The sequence below is a fragment of the Phalacrocorax carbo genome, chromosome 3, assembly GCF_963921805.1.
Source record: "Phalacrocorax carbo chromosome 3, bPhaCar2.1, whole genome shotgun sequence".
Classification (NCBI taxonomy): domain Eukaryota; kingdom Metazoa; phylum Chordata; class Aves; order Suliformes; family Phalacrocoracidae; genus Phalacrocorax; species Phalacrocorax carbo.
Window position 1 is genome coordinate 47,591,480 of NC_087515.1, and position 20,530 is coordinate 47,612,009.

At 43.3% G+C, this 20,530-nt stretch overlaps 2 protein-coding genes across 8 annotated transcripts in view; one reads left to right on the forward strand and one right to left on the reverse strand.

Moving 5' to 3' along the window:
* The window catches only part of HAO1 (hydroxyacid oxidase 1), a 420,724-nt gene that overhangs the window by 356,270 nt on the left and 43,924 nt on the right, over window positions 1–20,530 (forward strand). For all 3 annotated transcript variants that reach the window (XM_064446809.1, XM_064446810.1, XM_064446812.1), the window contains 5 exons: window positions 2,263–2,309; window positions 6,011–6,095; window positions 8,059–8,198; window positions 12,076–12,467; window positions 14,794–14,956. The gene's annotated coding sequence lies outside the window, so the exon portion shown is untranslated. The remainder of the gene's footprint in view (window positions 1–2,262; window positions 2,310–6,010; window positions 6,096–8,058; window positions 8,199–12,075; window positions 12,468–14,793; window positions 14,957–20,530) is intronic.
* Window positions 1–20,530, reverse strand: part of BMP2 (bone morphogenetic protein 2) — a 123,549-nt gene that overhangs the window by 14,264 nt on the left and 88,755 nt on the right. Inside the window, exon 5 of one of the 5 annotated variants that reach the window (XM_064446804.1) lies at window positions 1,635–2,351. The exons of 3 other annotated variants lie outside the window; for them this stretch is intronic. In XM_064446804.1, the coding sequence (XP_064302874.1) occupies window positions 2,198–2,351 (154 nt within the window). In that variant the 3' untranslated portion in view covers window positions 1,635–2,197. Of the gene's footprint in view, window positions 1–1,634; window positions 2,352–9,001; window positions 9,482–20,530 lie in introns of those variants that run through there. One more of the 5 variants, XM_064446805.1, reaches the window with a different exon arrangement.

A 20,530-nucleotide genomic window follows, 5' to 3' on the forward strand; every position in this document is an offset into this window, starting at 1 on the left:
GAGACATTCAGAGTTAAGACAAAAAATGGCCAAAACAGCTTAATGCTTTTAACTTATTGTTTGAATATTTAAAGACATTGCATCTGGAAAGTATTCCATTAATTTGTGGCTAGCACCTATATATCAAATCCATGAGTTTCTAAGTAAACAGCTGTCGCTGGAGCCGTCACAGAGGGAAACTGGCACTGTTAGCTTGTGGTGAGCAGAGAGGGAACACGCTGGTACAGACTAATCCAAGGAAGAAATATTAACCCAGATGTGTAGAGGACAATGAATGAACTGTTCCTTAGAGCTTCTCAGCTTCTCAGCTGTATTAATATGAAACACAATGAAGGCCTCATACTATTATATTCACTCACATTCATAGGCACATACATAGCGTCATAGCCAGAGGTGGGGTTTCATACTATAACTATATACCATAAAGCAGCCTCTGAGTGATCCCCAAGCATATGGGGAGGGGGACATATGTTTGAGAGAGAGAGGAGACTGTCCATGTGGATGGTAACCTGTCTTTAGGTTGGTTGGATCACATAGTCATCTTTTGATGTTCAGACAGCTTTGAAACACCAATGTTCATGGCTTCCTTGCGTTCCATCCAGGCATTGGTGGAGCAGGGGATGCGTGGCATGCTTGGAACAAAATTTAAGATGCTTTGGGGCTGTTGGCAGTGCTGGCAGCCTTGTCTGGAGTTGTGATTTCACATACAAGCAGCTCAGGGTGGTGCACAAAGTTCTACCTGAAGCCAGGAGAAAGCGCTGAGGCAAGGACTCAGCTTCAGTTTTCAAATGCTGCTGTTGCTGGCAGAGCTGTTTGTTGTGCAGCCCAGGGCAGTGGGGTGGGGGCTTTTTATTTTCAATTACATGTTTGATCAGTCTGTTTTCCATGCACTGCTCAAGTAAATTAATTAATTAAGAGGAATTGTATACATGGAAGTGGAACAGAAATGACATCGCTATTTACATTTTCTTAGGAGGGGTGTTAGAGAAGTGTTGAAAAATCCCATGGCAAGATCAGGGTCTCTGGTGGCAGGTGCTGTGGGGCATCTGGGGAGCTTCCAGCTGAAGTGGAGGAAGGGCAGCAAGAACTGTTTCTCATCCTCTTTCCGGAAGGGAGGATGTGAGGCCGAGGGAGATGAGGTGAGTCCCCGGAGGAGATGGCCACGTCAATCCCAGGAGAAGCATGGATGACATGGGACAGAAGGGGAAACCTTTTCCCACTTCTGCCCAACAGCTGCTCTGGCATCTACTCTAGATGCTTGGCACTCCACTGGACTCAGGTTTTGCCTTCTGTTTACTAACCAACCCAAAGTGGGTTTGAACTGGTGACCTAAAGGTGAAAGGCTCTGCATCTTATTAGAATTACTGTGAGCTGCTGAATGAGTCCCCCATGGCAGTTAAGATTTGATTATGGTTCTAGAAAATGTTCAGCTTTTACAATTAGTGTCAAAGCAGTGGTAAGCCCCTCTTTGATTCCTGGGTGTAGGCTCGTGCTTTTCTTAACCTCACACATATGCTGGCATATTTACAGTAAGTGCTCAGGGGTTTCTTTTTTTTATTATTATTATTTTTTATTTTTGAATTAAAAATGAAAGTTCCCTAGGGAAATTATGCAATGGGAAATAGCCACTTCAATAAACTTGACTCACACATTTTATTGATTACGGTAAATTTAATTATTCCATTTAAACCTTGCTTACACACAAAAAAAACTTTATTCTTTTCTTCGTACATGTTTTTTCCTGGTTTTGTATCCCTCTCTACAGACCAAAGGTATACTATATATTATTTTAAATATTTTAGAGAAGAAATACTCAAGGCTACGCTTGTCCCCCATAATTATAAATTAAAAATTAGGAAACATACCATAAATCTTATTCAAAACATCTTCAAATAGAACTACTAATTATTAAACAGCAGTAATTATAGCTTTTAAATACTCTTTTCCCTCTGCCATATATTATGTGCACCATTTTTGCTAAGGGAGACGATTATTCAAGTGCAAAAGATGTTTAAAAGAATAAAAAACCCCAAAGTATAGAGCAAAAGAAGTAATTTTCCTAGTGAGTACTTCGTTAGGCAATACTGTTCGTTCTCTTTGTACTTGGATAATACCCAGAGGACTCAGTCTTGTTTGGAGACCACCGCACCGAGGTCGTTAGAGGCTACAGTCCAAAAGGCAGTGAAAGAGCTGCAGGTCACTGGGTCTTAACCTCATTTCCCTCCAAACCATTACTAGCGGGTGTCCATCTTTCTCTTTCAGTGAGCTGCTGCTCCTGCTTCTGACCTACCAAGCTATGTTCAATCCAGGTAAACATCTTTCTTCTTAAACTTAGGAGTGGTTTCTTCTTCCTGGGGGAAATACATTCATTCATTACCTTGTGACTGTTCACATGGATGGGGAATGTTCCCATGGATACAGGTCTGTGGGAGTGAGGGCAAAGAAATTCATTGCGGCTAGAAATTAGGACATGGGAAGAGGGATTAACACTAGAGATGAGGAATCAAAAGTAATTCACAAAGTTGGTACTCCCTCTTGTATGGGTGGACTATGCAGAGCCAGACCATCCTAGCAATGAGGCAAATCATGGTTGGTCTTCCACCCTGAAGCTGCAAAATTCAGTCTGTAGAGGGGCTATTTGGGGTTCTGGAAGCTGAGGCTTCCAGAACATTTTGAAAGTTGACATGGGGTCCAGGGTTTGTTCCAGGCTTTGTTGCTTCCAGATACATCTTTCATCCATTCATTATGGGGCTGTCAGACTTGGGCTTGTTGGAGTCCCATGGCCAAATCCACATCTGGTATAATCTGAAAAGGCCCCATTTATTTTAAGGGAGCTGCACCTCCTCAGTCACTGGGGTCAGTCTGGGAGAAGCGAGAGCTCAAGGATGCTGAAGGAGAAGCAACAGGGCTGGGATGTTGGAGGTTCTGGAGACTGCAGGTGAGCAATGTGTCCTTCATTTTCCTCCAGTTTCTCACCTGGTAGAACATTTGACTGACATTGCCCTTAAGCATAGTGACCAGCCTAGCACCCTTCTGGATGTTCTTTCTTGGCAAAAGATGGACTGGGGAATACTCCTCCATGGAGACCTCGATGCTGTTTATATCCTTGGGTTTCCTGCATTGCAGTGTGATTCAACATAGGCAGTATTTGTCCCATGGCTTGGAGGGGGGGGGGGGGGGGAAGCACCTATGTATCCTGGTAGGTTTCAGATTTATTTGCTTTATTCAAAAAGTATAGCTGGAAATAAGTACTTATATATTTCTAAATGACCTACCCTTAAAAATAACCACAATGAGATGCAAACTGGCAAGAGTCCCTTGAATTAAATTGATTCACTCCAATTTGCACCAGATGAGGATTAGGCCCCAAGATTCATGCAAGCCCAGTTGTGATGACCTTGAAAAGAACTTAGATTAAGATGAGTTTGGAAGCAATCAAACCAAATCATAAGCTTGGCTGATTTCATCCATTTTTCTGGCAAGTCCTAGTTTTCTGAGGATATGACTTTGTTGCAATATGTATTACACCAAATCCTTCACTTAATGAGCCCATTGCCTCAGATGTCACTCTCCATGCCATAACTCCCCAAAACATTTCAATTTTCTTCCCTGTAACTGTCACCACGCTTGCTCTGGCTGCCACGGGGAAGGAACTTAGCCATGTAGCAGATCCCAGACTCAGCTTTTGGCCTAGATGACATGCAGGAGAATTATTTTGCAGATGGGCCAACCTAAGACACATGTTCCTGCTGAGATCGGTGCTCTGCTTTCCCCCTTGCTGCTTCCTTAATGAGTGTGCGGAAGCTCGAACTAACAGCCAACTCCTCGAATGGCAGCAAGAAAAACCTCCCAGCCTGACTGAAAGCAGAGTAGAAAAGGGGATTTTCTGCAGAGCTGCAGATCACAGAATCACAATATACAGCTCGTCACCTAGTGCTGTCAGCGATGCTCTCTGTTAAACTATAAAAATCACCTACTTGCTCCTTGACTCAGTTTCCACAACTGTGGGCCACAGGCTCTGTGAGGATTAGTACACCAGGAGATGTGATGTGTGGCTTCTACAGTGATGGTGGTAATATAGAGACACATATAAGCAATACTTCAAATGGAATGCCCTGACAGGAAGGAATTTTGAAATTTTACTTAAGAGTTCAAGAATTACCCCAGGAAAAAAAAAAATTCTCTTCCACCTTCCCTCCCAAAACGTGACCCCCAGTCTGTTGTCTCCATTCCTGCTTTTTGCAGTCTTGCATAATAATCTACATGAAAACCTGAAGGTGAAAAAGCCAAATGCTTCATGATCTAGATTTTGAAATGGCACAATTGCAGTGTTCTTGGCATTTTTGGTTTTTTCCTCTGGATGTTTTCATTTTAAAGCAAAGTGCAGTCAGAAAGGGATTTGCTTTTGATAAGTGATTCCCTTTTGGTAGAACAGCATATTCTGAAGAAGTATATGTGTGTTCCTTATACTTAACCTATATAACCACAGACATATATGGTTCTTCTGAAGTATTACCAACCATTTCTATTTACTGCTTCTTCAAAGAAAGTAGAATCAAGTGTCTTGTGGAATGCTTGCTCTCCCAACATACACAGACCTCAAAGTTGAAAGGAAGTTGCAGTATTATTTCTTCCCCTGCCTATTATTATTGTTGTTGTTGTTGTTGTTATTATTATTACTACTGGCAATAGCATGTGCTGGTCCAGTGAGGAGCTGCATACCTTCATCTCCCATGGCAGTTCCTGACAAGAACAAATCTTTCCATAAAAGGTATTTGCCTGTGATGTACAGGCACTCTGGTCAATCCTAGCTGCCTTCCAGCCCTCCTCCAAACACAGGAGGAAGAACGGATTGCACAGAGGGGAGACCTCCAGGGGGAAAGGTGCTCCTCATGGCCAGGGGATCCCGGGGTGCTTTGGGAACAGGTTTAAGTAGAATGTTTTCTGCAATGCCTTAACCCTGGTTAGTGCTGAAGATGCACAGACACAACACGCTGACCACCTGTGGTCACACTGGCACCATTGCACTTCTCTTAGAATAAATATTTCCTCTCCCTCTCTTTACAGGAGTCCCATGATTTCATGGGGGTAAAAAAGTCTTGATTTTTTTCCACATCTCTTCCTTTAGCCGGTTTGATTCACTGATTCATTTTGTACACTGGGAGAGATGTGTTCAATTTTTAAGCTTTATTTTTTTCCCTTTTTCTGTTTATTTTTACTGTTTTTGGTTAGTTCCAGAAAAAGCAGCCTGAATGCCTTATCTGCCAGAATGCACGTGTGCATGGGTTTTTTTGCCAGAAGATTTTGTTACATTTGCCTAGAATTTAATCTGTAACATACACTGCAGAGCTGGTCCCAAGGCAGTGGCTCATCACTTGACATCCTTCCTCTTAAGATCCTGATTCCTTCTGCATAGCCCCAGCTAGATGGGTTGGAAGAATGGGTTCCCCTGCTGTGCTAGTTTGACATAATCACTGTAGTGCCACTGAGCAACATGTGGCAAACAGCTTTATCACTGAGGACAGCCCAGCAAGCTGGGATGCTCCTTCATATTTTAAGCTAGTCTTTCTTGTAGAACTGGAAAAGAGGAGATTGGGGTGGGTTTTTTCCCTCCATGTAACTCTCTGATGTTTGTAGTTGCACAGAGTGACACCAAAAATCTGATTTACAAAGTTGTCCTCCAGGGTTATCCTGATGATCTCTTGATCACTGAAAATGCCCAAGAAAGCCTCAGAGTCCTCATGTCCCAGCAGCTGATCTGAAGCAAACCTAGAGAGGACAACCCCGTGTCCTCAGAGCCCTCACCCAACCCCCTTTGCCATTGAGACATCACAGCTGATTTTTCAGTAGTACAGAAGCCGTGTCTGTCTCACTACGGAGCTCAGGCATGCCTTGAGACAAGAGTAACTAGTCATGTCCCATCTATCTTATACACTCTTTTTCTGAGCACCTCCCAGATTTTACTACGTTTATCCTCTTAGCACCTCTGTAATTATCTCTCTTGTAACAGATGAGCAACAGAAGAACATGGAGGTTTTGCAATTTGAGCTGAGCCATGCAGGAGCTTTTTGGCAAAAGAGATGGTCTCCTGAGGGGTGAGTAATGTTCTTTTGACAATCCCATTAGACTTCTGTTTGTATCCTCACATACCTAGATACAAGCCCAAAATCAAGCCCAAGGTGTCTTCACAACGCAAAGTCATTCTTTGAACCTGACTCCTCTGGGACTGATGGTGGGCTTTCACCGCTGTCCTTCCCAGTCCCATCACAATTCCCAGAGACCAGATCTGCACAGCAGTTCCACACTGTTTCAGTTTGAAGGATGAGGTCTTATTTATGCAAGCAATACAAACATCATTTTAGCTTGACAAATATACAGAAAATTGAGAACAGCTGCAACCATTGTATGCAGTGTCCTGCAGAATAATTTTGTCCAAAAGCACAGAGTGCACTCGCAAATGTGTTTTATCTGGTGTGACTGACAAAGTGACTCAGAATGGCACTGGGTTTCAAATGCTTATGGCCAGCCTTATTAACCAATTAAATCAATAAGAACTTTACCATGAACCTGAACATAACTTTAAACCCTGAATCGGCAGCGGTAGTTGGCTGTAAGAATTGCTGAGTGGAGAGGCAAACTGACAGGGGAGCGTGCTTCAGGGGAGGCACATGCTTCACTGAATGGGAGGCTCTGGGTAAAACCAGGTGGTACAGTGGAAATCAGATCGGCAAGACAAAGTCTAGCTGATGACCATCCTTCCTGGCATGTGAGTCAGCAGCAGGTTAATTAGGCATAGCTATGCAGGGAGCAGTGGTTATGACAGAAGAGACTTTAATTGATAGGATCATTTTCAGCACAATAATATTAATTAGCAATTGCGATAGGGTACATGAAGGCAGGCGGAGCACTTTCTGTCAAGGTATTTTTATAAGGAATTAGCCTGTATAAACACCCATTGTAAATACATTGTCCTTGTTAGGTGTAATAACTGCCTTGGCACATAGCATCTCTTCTCAAAATGGAAGGCTAATTAAAGACACAGTTGCACACTACCGTGTTTCTCCCAGATGCTAATTGTGTCACTGGAGAGATCTACACAATTATATTAGGAAAACACTGGATGACTGTTAATAGTAATTTCCAGAATGCAGACAATAAATAGAGAAAATGCTGTGAGTTTTGAGCCAGCCTTGGAAAAAGCTAGAGGAAAATTTGTATTTCTGAAGGGAACATGGAAATTTTAAAGGGGAGTTAGGTGCCCAAACATCTTGGAGGGACTTAGACCCTGAGCTTACTGAAGCCAAATCCTGCCCTAGCCTACAAATAATTTCATATTTTACAGCCTTCACATTTTCCTCATATGTACATTGTCCTTAAAAGCTTAAACAAGGAAGGCCAAACCCTGAAGACATACTTAAAGGAAATTTCTATTCATGTCGCTGAATATTTGCTACTGATAATCCTAGTAATAATTCTCAAGAAAAACTGCGTTATATTACCTGTTGCATTTTATTATGTATAGCATATATAATATATTGTATAACTATATTACCAGTCTACATTACATACCTGTAATATTACGCTTTGGTAATTAAGCTAATTAAAGTGCAGTTATGAGCTCATTAAACCCAAGAAATATGAGCTGTCAATCAATTCAGTTTTTATCTAGATAAAATTCTTATCAAAGCCAAGCGATTCAGTCCTTAAAACCAAGTGTGTTTTTATGTCTGTTCTCCACTTATGACACATAGATACTCACAACCCAGAAAATGTCTGTATAAGCATATGTGATCTGCATGCACAGTTCCTATTGTGGAGCAAACTGCTGCTGGATAACTTTACCTCTTTTGTTCCCATGATACGTCTGAGTGGGCTATTCTGTTACAATCATAACATTTTTAATATTTAATAATATTCTTTACCAGTTTTTACAAATCTAGTATGGCAATACATAGTCCTCTGTCAGGTATTCAGGTTTTGAATGTTGTCTCTCAGAGGATGCCAGAATGGCTTAGACATGCCAAGTTATCCTGATGTGGTCAGATGCCTTTTTTCCAGGTGCTGCAGTCCCTAAACTCGTCACACAATCACAGAGTCACAGAATGGCAGGGGTTGGAAGGGACCGCCAGAGATCATCTTGTCCAACCCCCCTGCTTGAGCAGGCACACCTAGAGCAGGGGGCACAGGAACGCATCCAGGTAGGTTTTGAATGTCTCCAGGGAAGGGACTCCACAACCTCCCTGGGCAGCCGGTTCCACTGCTCTGTCACCCTCACAGGAAAGAATTTTTTTCTCATGTTTAGGTGAAACTTCCTATGTTCCAACTTGAGCCCATTGCCCCTTGTCCTGTCATTGGGCACTAATGAAAAGAGCCTAGTCCCATCATCCTGACACCCACCCTTTAGATATTTATAGGTATTTATGAAATCCCCCCTCAGCCTTCTCTTCTCCAGGCTAAACAAACCCACGTCTCTCAGCCTTTCCTCATATGGGAGTTGCTCCAGTCCCCGATCACCTTCATAGCTCTCTGCTGGACTTGCTCAAGGAGTTCCACGTCCTTCTTAAACTGGGGAGCCCAAAACTGGACACAGTACTCCAAATGTGGTCTCACCAGGGAGGAGTAGAGGGGGAGGATAACCTCCCTCGACCTGCTGGCCACACTCCTTTGAATGCACTCCAGGATACCATTGGCCATGAAGGCCACAAGGGCACATTGCTGGCTCAGGGTCAGCTTGTTGTCCACCAGCACTCCCAGGTCCTTCTCAACAGAGCTGCTTTCCAGTAGTTCATCCCCTGGCCTGTACTGGTGCATGGGGTTGTTCCTCCCCAGGTGCAGGACCTTGCACTTGCTCTTGTTGAATTTCATCTGGTTCCCCTCAGCCCAGCTCTCCAGCCTGTCCAGGTCTCACTGGATGGCAGCACAGCCTTCTGGTGTATCAGCCACTCCTCCCAGCTTGGTATCATCAGTGAACTTGCTGAGGTTATACTCTATCCCATCATCCAGGTCACTGATGAATATGTTGAACAGGACTGGACCCAGCACAGACCCCTGGGGAACACCACTAGTGACAGGCCTCCATCCAGACTTGCTCCATTGATCATGACCCTCTGAGTTCTGTTGTTGAGCCAGTCCTGTTGTTGTTGGTCCTTGCAGAGTTGGCAGGCCCAGCTCTCCCTCTCAGCTCTTACGGGCTAAGAGGTGATCCCGAATTAGCTCTTTTGAAGTCACCCAGGACTAGTGCCAGCCTGCCTGGAGCAGAATATTATACTCTGGAATAAATGTACTCAGGGCAGAAATCTTCATCCCACTCAAGTCCTCCCATGGCTCTTACAGTGGAGACAAGATTTTTGGCAAAACCTCACTGCCATCCCAGTCAGTTGCTAGGATTGTGTTTCCTGGAGCTGAGCGATGGCAATTCTGGGATTTGCCCCTCAGATTAAGAGAAGGCATTTGGTACAGCCATTCTGATGACCAGCAGAGGCTGCAAAAGGAATAATTCAAATTATGCAGAGAGGCAGCAGAGGATTGGCAGTGACACAGGATTAACTGAGCTAGGTTCTGGTTCGCACACTGCCAGTGTGCCTCACCCAATGCTCTGCACTCCGTTTTGTGTCTGCATTGGTCAGATATGTTTCAGGCTGTTGAGGACAGCCTTCTCGCTATCTCTGCACAGCATCTGAACAGTCATCAAGCCTTGACCTTGGCTATCAATCATCTCCAAGGGGGACCCTAGCATAAGCAATAATAATAACAACTAATATCAGTAATACTGATGATAGTTACCCTTTAATATGGTCCAGAAAAGCCCTACACTCCAGGTTCAGCTCATCCAGAGCAGAGAAGCTGTTTGCATTTTTATTGGTTTTCTGGTAGGAGGAGAGTGTTCATGCCCAGAGTTGGAGAGTGTGGGGAGAAGAGAGAATTATGGAAGGATATTTTTATTGTGCCTAACATGATTATGATCAGAAAAAGGAGGAGGGAGAGAGGAAAATGTGGATGATGATGTTATTACCAAAATGAAAGAATTTTAATAAAATCACAGAAGTTGGGGATACGTGTTTTTAAAGACCTTGAGAGAGGTCATAACAAGAGTTTACTTTGTAGATCTAATCACAGTTTACAAGACTGTATGCCAGTTCCCAGTGGTGACCCTAGTGAACAGCAGGACACCAGTAGTTTTCCAGATGTGACTTCACCACCAGAAGAAGAACAAAACCAGTGAGAAGAACTGGAGTGACCCAGTGCTGGGGGAGCCTCTGAACTCCTCTACATCTTCTGTCTGGGATGCCCTCATGGGCAGTTTGGTTGTTGCCTGGTAACATTGGCATAAATTCTTCTACAATGTGACTGAGCCCACAAGAGAGAAGGAGAAACTTGGAGCGGGATCATAGGATCCCATTTTATGGAAATGTCTTCATGAAACAGGGATGAAGCATAATTACCATGACATCTATCCCAGATACCTGATGAGTATTTGGGGCCACATCAGTAGTGGAGGCGAGGGGAAGGACATTGGGGGCCAACAGGCCATTACTACATTGTGAAACTGCTAGTGCAGAGATCGTGGTCTCAACTTCTGCCCTAAGCTTCCTGTAACTTATGTAAGCACTTGCATATTTGGGCCCCTTTGGTCAGATCCTTTCACCATCCACCCTTGGGTCTCAGCATTGCCCCAATTGCACTGCACCATGAGCACTTCCCAGATAAGAGCACGCCAGCAATGGGAGAGCTCACAAGGGACTGTGGAATCACCAGATCTCCCTTTTTTTTTTTTTTTGAGAAAGTAGTTGTTGTGGATGCCTTTCTTTTCGAAGGGTGGACTCAAGAGGAAAAAGATGTCCTGATGAAGGTGAAAAAATTATGTTAAACAGGAAAGGAATCTGTGGAATCGTTTGATCTCTCTGGAGGTTGTTCTTGCAGCCATACACCCTTGCTCCAGGTTGCTCTTTACCTCTGTCTTGTATGCTTTGTCCCGTTTTATGATTGACATTAGCTTGGAGAAAGGAATTGTCATGCTCTGTTGATAACACAGAGGTTTCTGATGTCTCCTGTAACTGATTCATAGCTTACTTTGGAAGATTAGGGAACAGACTAAGATCCACCAGAAGAAGCCAAGTGCCTGCACAATATCTTCAACTCCGTAGGCTCTAGCTGAGGTCTAGGCATTGCTTGTACCTTCAGTATCAGTGAACATATTGTCATTTCCACTAAAAAAGCATAGATTGTGATAGCCAAATCTTTATGCAGGAGGAAGAGGTGGAGTTTCCTAAAGAGCTGGAAATGGAAGGAGGAAATTTTAGTCAGCGACACTGGTCATCTCAGAGCAATAACACATCAGAAGACACCGAGGCCTCGCTTTGCTTGCCAAACAAGCTGCCTGCCCTCGTTGCCGAGCACAACAGGAGCTGATGAATCAAACAAGAGCATGGCTCCAGCTAGGGCTGTGCTGAGGAGGAGTGTGCTGCTATACACATTACTAAGGATTGGTTGAGAGACTTGGAGAAGAAAAGGAAAAAGCCCTCATGGGAGATGGTCTATTTTTAATGAGCCCAAACCTCTTCCACAAATTAAGTGAAATATTTTAAAAGGAAACAATATTACTTTGGTTTTATTTGTTTCAGCTACTTAGTTACAGCTCCACGTGGACACAATTAATGGAGGAAATAGAGTATTTTATAAGCCCAGGACTCTGAGATACCTATTTTGTGACCATGTGAAATTCTTTGCCCTAATCACCACACATTCCTTGAAAGAAGGTTGTATATTGCCGAAGATTATTAACCTTCGTTCCAAAAATGTTGTGTCTAGTCATTGAATGTCAAAGGTCAAAAATTGTTATGGCATTACTCAGAGGTGAATTTTGCTCTCCATTTTTCAGTAAAGTCCCTGATGTCCACCTCTGGCTCAGGTCTGTTCTAATTCTGTTCAAAGTATTACCCTGCAAGAGAGAGAGAAATGACCTTTCAACTGAAGCTAGTTTTATTTCCCAGATCCCTTTCAGGCTCCCCCTGTGACTTCATGTAAATCACTTGGATGTTCAGTGCCTCATTTATCCTTTTTTTTTTTTTTTAATAGAAAGAATATGGTTTCCCCTTTATTTCCCTATTTACATGATTAATTTCTCAGGAAAATGAGTCATCTCATTTGGGTGGTTTTGAACATCAACCCATCTAATCTTTGCTGGTCAAAGAAGAAAAACAGACTGAGGTAAAACCTGGGGATGACTGTTGTTTAGATGAAGAGTTTAATTTGTGCCCTGCCCTGCTTTCTTGATGATAGGAAACATCGAAGAAGTCACCCTTAGAAAAAAATAATGTTTTTTCAGTCTTCTGGGACTGCCTGAAATATCAGAGACAGGATCCATAAAATACGAGGTCTGGGCTTTCTGGTAGGAGTGAGTGCGACAGCAGGGTGTGATTTCTGGATTTCTGAATGGAGACAATTGATCAGTTGCTCAGATGATACAGGTACCTCGTTAATCAGATATCCACTTCTCATAGATAGGCCTAAATGTTTTCCTTTTTTAGCTCTCAGACCAGTGCTGCTGAGAAGATTTCATTGTGGTAGGCTATTACATGGAGGTAAACAACATCTCATCAATGCAGTAATCTGTACAAATATCCTGATAGCTAAACACAGTGGTGGAGTAAATAAACCACCCCAAGGCCTCTTCCCCTCCACCACGCCAATAAATATAGTTTACTGTACACATCATTCTTCAGGGCCGTGCAGGGATGGTGTGAATCCATTAGTAGGGCAAGGGTGAGTGACTTCTGACTTCAGTGACCCTTAAAGTTAATCCAGCATTGTAGGGGCAGAATTAAACGTGATGAGCTCAGAAAGTGTGATAAAACCAGATTTAAGTGCACAGCTGGGCAGCAACCTATAAAGGCAGAATTTAAAACCGTAATAAAAACTTTGTAATCTAATTACGATGGTAAAGTTAAAGGTGAGGTATTTGCAGAATGATTCACATGCACCACGGCTAACCTCTGACATCTTGAATATATTATGTGGTTTCTTCACTACAGGAGTAATTTCTGAGTTATTGTCTCACACTACATGGTTCCCTACATTTTATTCTCATGCCCTGTCTTTGGAGGTTGCAGGACAGGACAAAACTTCAGATCAGCATTTTGCAAAGCATCTGCTTTCCTGTGCTTCTTGCTTGCAGCCTCTTAGAGCTGTACCTCCCCATGATCTGAGCACCAGGCATGCAGGCAGGGATTGCAGCAGGTGCACAACTCCTCCAAAAAAATGCAGCTCCTAAGAGAGTCTGAGGAGAAACCACAGAAAGAGCAGTCATGTCACAAGCTGGTTTTAGCCTAGCTAGTCTTTATACCAACAGGAGGGAGGATGCAAAGCAGGTCTGGCTTGGACACAGGATAGACAGCCAGCTCCTGTTGAAGCCCATGTTGTCATGTCTTCATTGCAATTGGCACCTAATTAACGCTACCTCAGATATGCAGACAACTCTGATTTCAGTGCTGGCTTGTACAAAAACCAAACTCATGGGAAAAAACAGCCCTATGAACCCTGCCTGGTTCTCCTTCACCCCTGCCAGTGGACAGGGCTTGTTTTGGCCAGCTGGTGGGGTTCAGAGTACTCTCACCAGGATGGACACTGTCAAGTATGACAACAATCTTAGATCCAAGGCTAACACCTTTCAGCAGAAAGACCACACAGGGCTTAAATATTCTAAAATAAAGGTGTTTTTCCTGGGCCCCATTAAGTGTTGTCCAGCATCCCAAGAGAACTGCATGTATGGGGGGGTGCAGTGGTGGGATTCAAACAAGTTTGCTCAAGCTGGTAACAGCTGGGCAGTTGCTCTAGGAAAGGCAGCTGGGGAGATCACTCTGTCTTCAGCCAGCCTGTGTCAAGACAGAAATTTCAAGTCATTTTGAAATCTACCCTATGTGATAGTTCTGACTTTTTTCCCCTTACATCCCAAATGGCAATTAAAAAAATGGAGCAGAAATGTCAGAAGAAAAACTTGTTATATGAAGCCTGAAAAATTCTATATTGTTGGTTTTTTGAACTAAAAGAACTTGGTGCCATTTCTGAAATCAAATCACATTTCATTTCATTCTGTTTGAGTTTAACCAAAAGGCTTCCTTTTAAGTCTGATAGACACCAAGCTATATTTCTATAGTGTAATGCTCACAGTTGTTGTTCAGGGCAACGTTGTTTGGAGAATCAGCATCCCAAAATAAACTATGTCCTTCCCCAACTCAGTGTGAACTCAGCTAATAAATCTCCACAAATGTTATTCTTAAACTGATGAAATATTTACCATGTTTGTGAAATCAAACTAAAACAGATGTGTTGCTTAGGTTTCCTCAATGGGGAATCAAATAATATTTTTTTCTGAAGGAAATTAATAATTTTAAAGATACTGCATTTCAGAACCTGTCCCCCTTTTTCCCCTTTTATCTGGCTTGGAGGGAACAGCAGCAGCATTGAGGACACCCTCTGCAGGGTTCACAGTGATGGGAAGAGGAGGGTATGAGAGCCATTGGCTGAAATAGATGATTGGTATCAGCACTGGGTGGGAAAGAGGTGTAGGGTGCTCTTGGAAAGGGACTGCTCAATGTTTCCAAGGGCAGCTTGCATTTGTGATTGTGTGCTTATCTCAATATTGTTATTTAGAGAGACAGAGAGATGCCTTCTATTTTGGAGAGAGAGAAGAAGACGTTGTGTATATATATATATATCTAGAGAGAGAGAGGCACAATATACACTTCTGCCATTCCTGAAATAACTTCTTCCCAAACTATCTTTCTCCTCATATAGCTGTACAACAGCTACACCAGGGTAGAACCCTCCACAGGAGAAAACAGCTTTCAAAATGCAATCAGGGACTAGCAGAAAACACTACAACAAATGCCCCAAAACACAGGAAGGATCCCACCAGCTGCAGAAAGCCAGCATCAGGATCAAAAGAGCAACATCCCAGGTACAAATGGGGTGAGATCCTATCAAGCCCAGGCCAGCAGCCACCCACTGCGTGCTCCAGTGGGATTAGAAATCCCATCCTGTATAGCAGCTCCTACATGCTTGAACTCACTGTACCACAGAGAGAGTAAGGGAGCGTTTAACACCCTCAGTCTGCGAGGCACAGGCAGGAGGTGGTAAATACCTTGATAAGGGAACGAGTGAAAATACAAGCTTTAGGCAATCCAGATTTTATCAGGGAAGCATGCATGGATGAGTAACTACCTGACATGCAGATGTGCCTATGCACAGTGCCAGCAGCCTGCCAGTCCACACATCTGGCCTCGGGCATCATGCTCGTGTTTTCAAACACATGTGATTTCAGGGCATGGTGAGGGTGTATTTTTGCATGGGATTCTCACACAATGGCAGTACCTAAAATGACTTTGCAGCTCTATGTCTGGAAGAATGTATAGATTTAACAGTGGAGACCTGTTTTTTTCTGCTGTAAGAAGCTCCTCAGCTTCTCAACAAAGGTTATTGCTCTGCTTGTCAATGACGTGTATTTCATTGCATGGATATCCACGTGTGACATGTAAAAAAAAGACCCTGGGATCCAAGGGCTCAGTGAAATCACAAAGAAATTAATATTGCATATTACTCAGTGAATGGATGGTAACTCACGGGCAAATGCTATTGCTGTCGGCATGGAAGCTAGAAAAGACCTGTCAAAGTCTCTGCAATAGGAATCACAAATTTAGCGAGGCTGGTTGGAAACTGAAGAACTGTGACTGGCACAATGTATACGTTCACGCCTGAGGAGATGTGGGGATGGTCTTATACAGGCAGTTTGGAGAATTATTGCCAGGTCTCTTACTCTTGCTCTGGACCCCAATATAAGACTACAGAGCTGCCTGTTGGCCATTGTCCCTCATGCTTTGGATTGCCAGGGAAGTCATTGCCTGGGTTGTCATCAACTAAGGTAAGAAATGTCTGTTCAGAGATCCACTTCCGGCTCTGACAGTGCTCTTTGGGTGTTGTACAGGCTCTTGGACTTTTCTGTTTGGTTTTTTTTTGCATTGTTTCTTGATCAAGTTTACAATACAGCAGTACAACCAGCTCTATGCTTGGTAGGAAGAGAAGAGTAGGAAGAGCTTGGCAGCTCAGAGGGATGGCCTGGAAATATGAAGAAGGAAGAAAGACTGTAACCTCGCTGGAATGATAAGGGGTTGGGGCAGCGCTTATAGCAAAGCCACACCAGGGCTTGGCTGCCAAAGGGGTGGGGTTGGTCTCTTTCTGGGGGTGTTGCTTAGTGTGGCTAATGACAACCATAAGTAGGAAAAATATGGACTCTTATTGGAGAGAGAGGCCCAGAAATGGATAAAGAATAAATTGGCTATGCTGCATACAGAGAGGGCCAAACAGATGTTGGGCCTGATCCAGAGCCCATTGAGTTAATGGAAAGGCTCCCTTTGGTTTCATTGGATACTGTCTCAGACCCATTACAGCTTCACAGGAAGCGGTGGAGACCAAGAGTAATAACTTGTGGTAACTGCAGTGGTGTGTGTTGCATAGGTGTGGGCTCTAAGGTTTTCATGGTGAAAACAGATGGGTCTTACAGATCCATCCATTTGGCCTGGGTAACCCTCCTATCCCCTTGCTCCCACCCAATGGTAAGAAGTCTCATGTCGCTTTTGTCCTCTAGCCAACCTTTTGGCCTGATTCTGTGCAGAAGTGCCCTTCTGCTTTCTGTATTCCCCCTCCTACTCAAGGACGTTCGGGTGTGATCTCACATCAGCCCAGGATTTAGAAACCAGTGACATGAGCCATCCATAGAGAAGGAGGAAACGAGGCCTGCTGAAAACTGTTGACCAGGGAGGAATTTTGTTGTGGACCAGCAAGAAAAATAATGTAAAGCAGGTGTTTCTGCAATTGTGAGACATTTGTAAAACTAATGTTGTCCAACAATTCTCCCACTCACATTCTCATCCGTGTGATACGCAAGGTCTCACATGAAGGACCACAAATAGAAAACATCTCTCTGTACTAGCTGGCGTACAACCTGCACTAGGGTCTCCCTCCCCTTCTGCTGTCTGTGCTTTTCTGTTTATTTAGGTGTGTGTCTTTGTTTCTGCTTTTACATTTAGCACAAGTAGAAAGGAAATGGGATTTCATACAGCTTAAGAGACTAGGAGCTCACCATGCTTTGGAGCATGAGCCTTTATTTGTGCTCACACCACAGGTGCGTTTGCAGGCCAGATCCTCCACTAGTATAAACTGCCCCAGTCTCCATAAAAGCTTCATCCTTTTAGCCAGCCTGTTTGAGGAGGTTTGTGATATCCAGAGATGCAGTCACAGGCCATACTCAGGCCAAGCTGGTCTCAGGTTTAGGAGCGAGAACTTGAAGCCAAGCAGGAACTGTTTTCTCCTGGTGATGCTATCAGGAGGAATGGATGGACCACTGCACACAAAGATGCAGCAACAAACAACAGATGCCGTTTCATTCAGGGTCATGCCTTTGATGGAAATGTAATTTGGGGAACAGTTTAATTTAGTCGAATTTAGGCCAACTTGTAGAGAGGCAAAGAAGTAAGTTATAAGGGTAATTTCAAGGTTGTTCTCAGGACCACGCCTACCTAAATGTAGATAGCTTTGTCCTCTCTTTTCCTGTTAAAGAGGGAAATCCTCACAGTGGAGTGGGATTGACTCTAGTATTGCTGAAAGAAAAACTTTGTCTTTCTCCTGTGAGAAATTGCTCTGAAAGGGTCTAATAGTTCACAAAGCTAGTGTAAACTAGCAGATTTTGCTCAGTATCAGGACAATTATACTGATTTATTTTAACCGAAGACCTACCCTAGTTTCCCTCGACACCACATCAAGCTCCTTGCAATCCATCTCTGGATTTTCAATCGTCCATCAGCAAAGCAGCCACTCCCCAGTCTTTTGTATCTTTTGTAAAAGCTATCAGTCTCATTCACCTCCAGGTGTATTCATATAAGCTTCATTCCCCTGTTCAGGTATTCCCTTATCCATGGTGGCAGTAACATGTACAGGCTACAACAGTGCCAATCATAGCACAGGCTGAGCTGGATTTTAGGTACTTAACACTTTTAAAGTCGTGACCCTACAACACCCAATCTCCAAAATACAATTTCTCACTCTTACTGATAATAATGCACTTCTAGCCCTGAGAAGAAGTTGATACTGAAAGAAGCCGCTGAACTTTCTGTGTGAAGTAAGGGTCACTTTACAGCAGGATAAATTGCCTGGCAGGAAGGTTGTGTGGCAACTTGGCAATTGTACCGTAACACAGCTGAAGGAGAACGCCTGAGCCCTGTCTTCTAGTCCTCTTTTTAACCATGCCAGCTTGTTTACATTTGGGTGGTAGATGGGTGGAGCCGTTATTCCAATTTTTGGCTCTTATCCGTCCACTTGGATGTCAGTGTAAACTGCTGCAATTATATAATAATCATGTCCTGCTATTGGAAATGATTAGTCTGTTCATTTTCCGTAAATACTGGCTGGCTGGCTTCACCTGGCAGTGGCTGGGAATTGTCATGGCAGATATGAAAGCCCAGAGAATATAGGGATTCATAACTTCATGTGAGTTATGGTGTTTTCCAGATGGCAAAGTCTAACAAGACTATGCTATTAGATTTAGATATAAACAGGATACCAGAGGAGAAATGTCAGTTTTTAGACTAGGATTCAGGTAGTAATAGAGAAAGTACAGGTATTTTGAAACAAGGGCGGTCTTACTGTGCTATTTTAGTCAGAAAGTTAATTTCTTATTAAAATAAGCCCTAAACTAATGGAGGAACTTTTAAATTTCAGATGAAAGTTCAAAAATATTTAGGCTTTGTAATTAAATAGCACTTCCCATTCCAATGTCCATACCATGGCAGCTTTGCTCTTCCATACCCACCAGTTCTAGTGGGTGGAACCAAATTAAAATGTAGCCCAGTGTGTTAACTTCAAGACTGTTTATTCTACAAGTGGGCTCTAATTCCAAATAACGCTGATGCCAACCTTTTTTTTTTTTCTCCCAGGACTCAGGCATACAACACACTTTCCTCTGTTGGAGCTCATCATTCCATAACTCCAGAAATTGCAATATAAACCTTGGCTACTATGCACACTTCTACTTGAAACATAGCAGTGATCTGGGATTTTAATTCAAGCAAATCTGAAAGTGGATTAGAAATAGTATCCAGCTGCATCTCTAATAGTCAAAAGAAAAATTAGCAGAACATTGGAGCTGAAATAAACTCTGTCTTTCTTTTAGCTTTTTTCCTCCCTTTTGCTTTAGAAGAGGAATTGCATAGACCTAAAATACCATAATTAAATTGTCATCTGTCCCTTGCCCTGGTAGAAGCTCTGCCCAGGCGAACACATCTCAGTTTCCATCCTAAGCATTTACCTACAGCACAGGGTTGGGGGATGAGGGGTTTATTACTTGTTTTAAGAAATTAGAAATCAGAGGCATGCATAGTCTGTCTGTTATAGTCTTCAGCAAGTGTGTTGCCAGGCTCTACAGGTTATACATCATTAGCACACAGAGTGTCCAGGAGAGCCCAAAGCTTGTGCAGGTGTGTTGGCAAAGCTCGCACCACTTCCCTCCCTCCTCCCTCTCCACTGCACTTCCAGCAAGCTGATACTTGAAACTCGATGTGGCAAAATCACAGAGCTCTTCTAAAGTTTGTTAGCTCGAAGCTCACCCAGCAGACGTGACTATAAGATGGCGCGTGGAACCTGGAAGGGACTCGCTGGAAAAACAAAACCATTGAGTCAAAAGCTTAGTGTGTTTTTCCATGATTGTATGAAAAAAAGTGCATGTGTGTTTTCTTAAGCCCTTTCAGATATTAGAAGTTTAGTGAACACAGAGACAGCTCCTTTTTTTATTTTTTTTCTTTTCCCCTGCCCTTGAACTTTTGGAATGACTATAGGGAATATATTCCAGCCTGTTTTCAATGACCCATTCATATGGTGGTTTTATTTCAGCTTTTCCCAAGAGGGAGCAAGCTTCATTCGATCTCTGCTCCTGGAATTAGCTGCCATTATTTGCGCATCCCACTCAGATAATCAATAAAGTGGATGGCATCTGAAAATAATTATACGCACAGCTCTTCTCCAGCTTCCAAGACAGAGACAGAAGCTGGGAAAGGAACCTTTGCATATTCAGCATTTGTTAAAGGAATGAACTATAGCACTGTGTGTTATTGTTGTGTCCTGCAACCTGGGCATTCGGCAGAAGTTTCTTTTGACATTGCATAGCACTCTGGCCACACAGCACCTGATCACAAAGCTAATCACCTTCCTCATCTTTCCTGGCTTTGGTAGAAAAGTTCTCTTGTCTGCTTGTACAGTGCACCAAAGGGCAGGAACTGTCAAATGGGTTGCAAATACAACAGTGGCATCTGTGGTCTCCCTTAGGGTGGAAGGATCTAGCTGAGTTCAGTATCCCCTTTGTTTAGAGGACACTGCTGCAGTCGCATTTTAACAGCCAGAGGCCCTGGCCCCAAGCTAGACTGTGGTGACAAGTGGGTGGCCTGTGCAAGGCACGGTGTCTCTCTGTAGCATGGGATGAGCTTTTCCA